The 8,726-nt window shown below is 42.9% G+C and overlaps 1 protein-coding gene across 1 annotated transcript; it reads left to right on the top strand.

Annotated features, from left to right (window-relative positions):
- Positions 1–718: 718 nt before the first annotated feature.
- On the top strand, positions 719–1,224 carry LOC119648824 (vasotab-like). The gene is made up of 3 exons (XM_038050683.1): positions 719–802; positions 861–1,013; positions 1,071–1,224. The coding sequence occupies exons 1-3, from the start codon at positions 772–774 to the stop codon at positions 1,100–1,102; spliced, it is 216 nt and encodes a 71-aa protein (XP_037906611.1). The 5' UTR covers positions 719–771; the 3' UTR covers positions 1,103–1,224.
- Positions 1,225–8,726: the final 7,502 nt, after the last annotated feature.

The following is an 8,726-nucleotide window of genomic DNA, read 5'->3' as shown; positions in this document are numbered from 1 at the left end:
TGCAAACATAGATTTGTTTGACTTGAACTTGCTTATGTCCTGGTGCCGTGCAGGTGTGCATGCGTGAAGAACTTTACTCATTTCTCGACAGGACCGAGACCCGCCAAACCGGACCGACAATAGTGGACATTCTAGTATTTTGCCGAGTTTCTCTTGATCAGATAGGGTTCAGCATGGTGCAGTACCCCAACTGTAGTTTGTTTATCTCTATCACCGATATCTAAAAATCCATGCAATGGAGATGACCATGACGGAGTTAGGCAGCATGAGTCAATCTCTAAAACAAAAATCGCATTTTGTTCGCATAAGCACGCAATAATGTGGTGCAAGTCATAAGTGAGCAATTAAGCGGTTTACAGTTTTTGCTAATAATCTATTAACTGAACCGAATCGGATAGCACGATGAACTCCATAATTAATATATGTGTGACCTTGCACCGCAAATAACCCATTTGTTGCTTAAAAGTGGCCGATCATTATGAAGAATGCAATTAAATATAAAAATTTGCTTTCGCTTTGCCATGAGCGCCTGATTGTCCAAAAATTTACAGGCAACGAAAATGCTCTATAAACCCCCTAAACTCCTGATCGCCGAAATAGTTAAGATTACCCCAATCTAGTTGGAGAAGCAAAAATGGTTGTAATAGATGAATTTAATTATTCTGAATTTTTCCGAATGTGGCTACTATAAAAACCCACGTTTCATGAGTAGTTAAACATCAGTAATCATCCTCGTTTTCTTTTAAAAACATCCTAAAGAAATTGGACGCAATGCGTTTCCTAATTTGCATTGCATTTTTGGGTAACAACAAAAACCAACCTTCATTCAAATATTACTTTCAAAATATAATTTTCCACAGCGTTTCTAAGTGTTGTGGTAGGTCAATATCAAACAGAAAGATGTCCCACAATTTGCCCTTTGAATTATAGTCCAATCTGTGCGAGAATTGAAAGCTACAGGACTTTTAGCAATGAATGTGAATTGAATGTTTACAATTGCCAGAATAGAGGAGGTACTTTTGAATAGCGTGCAAAGTTTAATTTTTCACAATTTATCGTATCTTTCGCAGGCGCCAGACCCATAAGACGAGGTCAATGCTAAGTTGACTGGAAAAAGTTTGCAGAAAACCACTTTCATTACGCATAATTTATAAATATTGCGTTTCAACTACCCTACTAATATGTAATTATCCTGGAATAATATATGTTATTAGCGCTTAACAATTTGTATTTTTTCGTTTAAATTAACATAACTTTTTCATACCTATAGTTCCACAAAATAGTCCCGTAAGGCACTCTTACTGACCCGATTATGTTTTTGTTAGGTTACCACAATCTCTTCCTAGAAAATAATACAAATATTCCTTAGTGTTTCCTTGGTGAAGTAGAGGGCATCTGGATAGTCTCTGATGAGACTGTTCTTCAGTTCATTATCATCGCGCTTAATGCTGTGCAAGTGACAACCACACAACAGCGAAACAGACATAATCATCCATGACGACTGGGATGCGAACGCAAGGGAACGAGATTGAGAGGACTAACGCTCTACCCCCCTCAACCATTGTGCCGTTGAAATGTGTGAAATATAACAACCTCCGAATTTCGAAATTGGCCATGCTAATGAAAGATTATTCACGACTAAGATAGGCGCGGAATTTTTGGTTTCGATCTCCGGCTATTGCAAGCGAAGAAGAATTGGCTTTTGGAAGTTTCTCCGAACATGGAGTCTAATGATAGTAAACCCCACGAAGACTGGATTATGAGTTTATCGGCTTTTCACATATTGCGTTTGCAGAAAAATGTTGCTTCGTCGTGAATAAATTTGTTCGTTCTAAAGTTGCCTTCCCGGCTCCATCTCAATAAATTGAACTATGCATAGATCTTGAGAGAAAAGTGGTGAAGATGGCATACGTGCTGATATATACTTCCTGGATTATGTTTCATTTTCAATAATGTATGTAGTTAATTATTTCTAAAATTTGCAAGGTCTTGCATTGTCATTTTACCCTCCTCTTGAGAAACAAATATTCAAAACAACCGTGAACTGACAGCTACAGTTTATTACTTCATGTTTAGGTGACCCGATAAAGAAAAATACAGAGAAATACACCCAAAGTCTGTCTGTCATAAATAATAATAATAATAGTTAACGCAACAGTCCATATTGGATCAGGGCGTTGAAGTATTTTACAGCACTTCATTGAACACCGTAACCGTACACCACAGTACACTGGAGGAGGGAATGTGGATAGCATTGCGCTCGCTCAAGATTGTTATCCTGATTTGACTCAGGTATTCATTCGCAACTTGGTCGACTAGTATCCGACATCCAGTCACGATAGAAAATCCCTCTGGCACCAGTGAGATTCCAACAGCGATCTCCCGCAACGACAGCCCAGCGTCCCTTATGCCATCCGGACACATAAAAGAAGATTAAAAGGGATGGAAATTTGAGGAGCAGTAGTGTGCAGATTTCGCAACTGCTGCGACCGAAACGTCAACAATGCCACGGAGAGGGACTCATGGTTACGACCTTCGGCTATCTGGGCCTGAGCGAAGTAAGATGATGCCACACTTATGACAAAGTATTTTTTTTACTCTCGAGTGGTAGCAGACGCGAATCCCGGTGTCAGGTTGTTTATGACAACTACCGAAAATTGCACTCTTTTGATCTGGTAGCCGGTTTCTGACTTCCAGTATAGTAAAGAAGAATGTTTTCTACGAGCAATTATACATAGTTCAGGAAAGTCCTCCTAAGGGTGACATTGTGATCGTGATGGATTATCTGGATGCCAAGGGTGGGTCTCTTAGTCTCTTAGTGTGATAGGGAAACACCGTTTGGGTAGACGTAACGCTAATGGTGGGTGGTTTGTGGATTTCAGCAACTTCCAAAGCATACAGTTCGAACACAGAGCCCACATAAAGTCAATTGACCCACCGATCTTCTACGATTAATTAAATTGGCTACTTTGCCCGATTTATGGAGTTATCTCCTGGATATATATCAAGAAAGGATCAAAATCCTGATAGTCGCTTATGTCACCTTCCTTGTTTCGTCCGCCACCTCTCGAAAGTTCGCGAGCTGCCAACCCCCCAAGTTCAGTGTCGGCCGCTTGTATGATCCACCTCTCGCTCCACAAAGGGGAGACCTAACTTGCTGATCGGACGGCAAATACACTGAAATGAGATGCCACAAAACGCATTGATTTCAGAAGTGTATACCGCACCATGGAGATCATGTATGTGCTCGGAAATCTTTCGATGGTCCTGTGAAGGACGTTAACAGTCGACTCTTAATCCACTATGACGATCAACTGAAGAGGTGGAAAGAAGACTTCAACATGGTTTTTAACCGTATCATATCCAGTCAGTTTCCGACTCTACCCCTCAAAGCAGAAAAAAAATCATCTCGGCCATCAATACACTCAAAATGGAATAAAGCGACTGGATTTGACGGGTCTCAACGCAGAGGCACACCTGTAGCTACTGCAGATTGATTGACGGAGGCAGGCTGGTTGGGATCCGCATCCTCTCCACTGATCCTAAGGGTATAATACAATCATCATCATCATCAACGGCGCAACAACCGGTATCCGGTCTAGGCCTGCCTTAATAAGGAACTCCAGACATCCCGGTTTTGCGCCGAGGTCCACCAATTCGATATCCCTAAAAGCTGTCTGGCGTCCTGGCCTACGCCATCGCTCCATCTTAGGCAGGATCTGCCTCATCTTCTTTTTTCTACCATAGATATTGCCCTTATAGACTTTCCGGGTGGGATCATCTTCATCCATACGGATTAAGTGACCCGCCCACCGTAACCTATTGAGCCGGATTTTATCCACAACCGGGCGGTCATGGTATCGCTCATAGATTTCGTCATTGTGTAGGCTACGGAATCATCCATCTTCATGTACGGGCCAAAAAATTCTTCGGAGGATTCTTCTCTCGAACGCGGTCAAGAGTCGCAATTTTTTCTTGCTAAGAACCCAAGTTTCCGAGGAATACATGAGGACTGGCAAGATCATAGTCTTGTACAGTAAGACCTTTGACCCTATGGTGAGACGTTTCGAGCGGAACAGTCTTTGTAAGCTGAAATAGGCTCTGTTGGCTGACAACAACCGTGCGCGGATTTCATCATCGTAGTTGTTATCGGTTGTGATTTTCGACCCTAGATAGGAGAAATGTCAACGGTCTCAAAGTTGTATTCTGCTATCCTTATTCTTGTTCGTGCTTGTGTTTGACCAGTGCGGTTTGATGTTGTTGGTTGATTCGTCTTCGGTGCTGATGTTGCCACCATATATTTGTCTTGCCTTCATTGATGTGCAGCCAAGATCTCGCGCCGATTGCCGCCTGCTCGATCTGGATGAAGGCAGTTTGTACGTCTCGGGTGGTTCTTCCCATGATGTCGATATCGTCAGCATAGGCCAGTAGTTGGGTGGACTTGAAGATCGTACCTCTTACATTCACCTCAGCATCACGGATCACTTTCTCGAGGGCCAGGAGAAGGAGGACGCATGATAGCGCATCCCCTTGTCGTAGACCGTTGTTGATGTGGAATGGTCTTGAGAGTGATCCTGCTGCTTTTATCTGACCTCGCACATTGGTCAGGGTCAGCCTAGTCAGTCTTATTAATTTCGTCGGGATACCGAATTCTCTCATGGCCATGTACCGTTTTACCCTGGCTATGCTATCATAGGCGGCTTTAAAGTCGATGAACAGATGGTGCAACTGTTGTCCATATTCCAACAGTTTTTCCTTCGCTTGCCGCAGAGAGAAAATCTGATCTGGAGTGAAACCTCTTTGGTATGGGCCAATGATGTTCTGGGCGTATGGGGCTATCCGGCCTAGCAAGATAATGGAGAATATCTTATAGATGGTACTCAGCAACGTGATACCTCTATAATTGCTGCACTGTGTGATATCTCCCTTTTTATGTATGAGACAGATTATGCCTCGTTGCCAATCGTCAGGCATTGATTCGCTGTCCCATACCTTGAGCACAAGTTGATGAGCCACTTGGTGTAACTGGTCGCCTCCATATTTAACCAATTCGGCTGTAATTCCATCGACTCCTGGTGACTTATGATTTTTTAACCGATGAATTGCACGGACTGTTTCTCCTAAACTTGGTGGGTGGCAGTATTTGTCCGTCGTCTTCTTCACATGCCCTACATCAATTTCGAGAAAACTTTGAAGTAAAGTTGGACTGAAGATAAATACAAACGAAACCAAAGAACCTCAGTCTGACTAGCCAACGCACTCTGCGATCTGCATTGAAGGGTAGAGCATCGAAAGCTTCGATCAATTTGCATATCTAGGAACCGTGTGTTGTCTGCCGACGTTTGTGCCGAGCTGAATGTTACTCGACATTATCAAAACTTAGATCCACTTTCGTCGTCTAGTGTAAAATCTGAAAATGCAGCTATCTTAATACAAGTATCAAATTGAAACTGTTCTCTGCTAATGATCTTTCTGTGTTGCTTTATAGAAGTAGCATATGAAAGTAACGCCCGCTGTGACTCCACAGTTCCAATCTTTCGTCAACACCGGCCGCCGTTCATCATGGTACGCTGGCCTGATACTATTTGAAACGAAGGACTTGATTAGATCACAGGCTTAGCGCTAGTACCCTATGTGGTCGGAGCCGTCCTGAAACGCATTGGTTACGCTTAGGCGTGATTGGCGCGTTTTACCCCACCAAAGGGTAAATGGCAACCTCATACGAATATATCTGCATTGTCTTTTTAGTGAGACTCTCAGTCCTTTCCAATTGAGAGTTTTCAGAAAGAACGGAGCATTTACATAATTAATTAATTACTGGAACTTTCCCTTTTTTTCAGTGGCCAATTGAGCGGAGTTACAACGAGCAGTGTTGCTTTCTGGAAGGTAACTAACAATTTTAGTAGTCGTCTTTTCGTCGGATAACAAAGTTGAACGGGTCTTGGCCAGGACACATATCGTCATTTCCTTCTTCTGTCTATTTCACTATCGAACCCTATGTTGATGCTGCTGGAGCTGTCGTCAATGTCGAAACTTATTATTCTGTGATCCGACATAGAAGGCTCATACGACATGCTCTAATCTTGATCACTCCACTGATCACTGATGGCTTGCTGTCGAGGATAGGTGATAGTGTCTAGATTCACACACTTCACCAGTCTAGCGGCTAGCTCCGGTTGGATCTGTATACCGTCTTCTGGGAAGTAACCCTGCCACGATCGCCTCTTGAGTTCTCCCCTTGGCTTCCATTTAAACTTCAACACACACCAAGTCACCGGTTAGAAACTCTGAAAAATATATGTGCTTTTAAATTACGTTTAAGAATGGTGCAAACTCTTCGTCTTTCGCAAGAAGAATCCTAAATTACATAGATACTTTACCTTGTAGACCTCGAATCTGCACGGTACATGCATCCACCGTGAGGCCAAGAAGATTCAGCTATTCAGCTGCTCCTCCTTACTGGGCAGCAGATCTGTGGTGCAACGATATTCGATTTTCTTTTATTGAATGGTCATTTTGTTTTTTGTTGTGGTAGTAATTAATGAAGTAATAATGAAGAAAGGTGGTTAAAGGGTAGTATAGGTCCCAGGCGAGACATGGATTGGTACCCACAATGGAGCATAAAACCTGGGAAACGCCTGCTGAACCAACACTAAAGCTCTCCTACCAAACCCTATCCCACACCCCCATATAGCGGGCCGCTGGGAGCTTTTTCTTAACGAAAAGCTGCAGGACGGAGAAGGGTGAAGGTCGCGAGACAATTGTACCAATGGTCCTCCAGGTTGGGGGTTGGTTAGGGCTGACAACCCTAGACGGAAAACAACTTGTTACCAAGCCACAACACGAATCTCGGACTGGATGGATTGTACAATCACGAACCAGGCAACGAAAAAGGAATACGGATTTTGCTCATTTTCTCATGGAAAGTGCGCTACCTGTACAAAGATGGAGTTGCCAAGCAGCTAGCCGATACCCTGCCCCATATAGGGCTGATGTAACAGCATTGTTTTTTTATGAAAGCATCTCCCTTCCCTCAGGGGAGGGTGAGTATATGTCTGAATATCTACTTTTGAGTGCTACTGATATTCTAAGTCTTAGAATTTGCACTGAAGCGACAACTTTAACCTATTAAAATTTGTTAGTAATAGTGCGATCTCCACTAAATTTAGTAGGATCATAGCCTATGTTACTGCATTCTCTATATCGTAGCATAGGATGGACTTAAAGGGGGTTCTGCAGTCAATTACTAAAAATTTATAGTATCATACTATTATTGACTTTATTTTAACAGATTATCAGAATATTCCGGAAGTTTAGGAGCCAAAAGGTGGCAGCTTCTTGATTATTTTGAAATTCGTCAGTTGCGTAGGTTCTGAGAATGCTCCCGTAAAATAAATGATCATTTTCCAGCTCCCTTCCTCCTCCCTTCTGAATTAAATGTCAAAACTGCGACTAGTACTAACCGAGACCTTAAATTTCACGTACAACCAAGTAGCTCACTGTATGCGTGAACGTTCACAGTTCCCAACTTCTGGCCAAATTTGGTGTCAATTGGTGTTACCGTTTCCGAGAAAAACGCATGTGACAGACAATAACAACGAAATGTTAATAGTCTCTCCAATCAATCAAAGCTAACTACGAAGGGTGTGTTGATATTTTGATTCGTTTTATATTCCCTAAAATATATTTCGTTCAAACATTTCGATTAAAGAGAAGATAAGTGCGCATATTCTGCTTAACGAATTAACTAACTTAATAACAGAGAAGTTATAAAAAATTAAATACTATTCCTACTGACAACTCTATTTTTTTCTTTTCCCTGACAGACCGTTTTTCTGCCAGATTACTCCACCAGTTCGTGACTGTCAACCTGCTGACAATAGGTAGGCCATTCAGGCGGGTGAGTTTCCAGTCGCGTTGAGTTGCGCTACTTTAGTGAGAAGCTAAACGACTCCACACTACACCGCCTCCACACTACCTCACCCCCAGCTGATATTGGGTTTCAGCCACAAAATTCGACTCCTGGTTCGCCAATTTAGGGGCGCAGATCGAATCTCACGAGCCGTGCGCCTTTCTTCCTCGAGAATCAGCCCTGGAGATAAAAGGCTTTAGGCTGAACAAGGAGACGTTGGGTCTGCCGTCGACGTCAAGCCTAAAGAAGTGCTCATTTCTGTTCAGTACTTCATATGAGCCCTAATATTGAGGGCCTTTCGGAAAGCATTCACGGGAACCAAGGACGTGTTAGCCTTCGTCGAATAATGATGGGATGGCAAGCGCAAAAGTCCAGTGGCGGAAAGGTCTGACGTGGTATCGGACACAGGATAACTGAGGAGTCTCAAATGTATTGTAAGCCAAAGAGTTTGGCTAACTCGAGAACCATATAGGCTCAAACTGCATTCCCTGGTTAATGCTGAATTCGGCTGGAATTCCAAAGCGTGGAATCCATTCCCGACAAAGGGCCTCGGCACACGATTGCGCGGAAATGTCGGCCATTATTGGTTTAGGCTACAGCGTAACTTATCGATGATTGGAAGGCAACACTTGAAGCCATGCGAATCTCGCAAGGAGCCAATGACAAAAACGCTTTATAGACCGAAGGAATGACCCTACTTCTTACTGTACGTGCTAAGCGACTTTGCACTTCTGGCACGCTATGCACTATATGACCCAGGAATTACATCCTTATTCATTAAGGGCCAGAAATATTTGCGAGTGACCAGCCGATT

Source organism: Hermetia illucens, chromosome 2 (genome assembly GCF_905115235.1).
Source record: "Hermetia illucens chromosome 2, iHerIll2.2.curated.20191125, whole genome shotgun sequence".
NCBI lineage: Eukaryota > Metazoa > Arthropoda > Insecta > Diptera > Stratiomyidae > Hermetia > Hermetia illucens.
This window is presented reverse-complemented; position numbering and strand designations above follow the sequence as displayed.

Bases quoted from the DNA above. Each gene is read 5' to 3' on its own strand.
- LOC119648824 (XM_038050683.1), top strand. From the start codon at position 772: ATGCGTTTCCTAATTTGCATTGCATTTTTGG. The intron at 803-860 runs GTAACAACAAAA...AATTTTCCACAG, and splicing joins AATTTGCATTGCATTTTTGG to CGTTTCTAAGTGTTGTGGTA. The intron at 1,014-1,070 runs GTACTTTTGAAT...TATCTTTCGCAG, and splicing joins CAATTGCCAGAATAGAGGAG to GCGCCAGACCCATAAGACGA.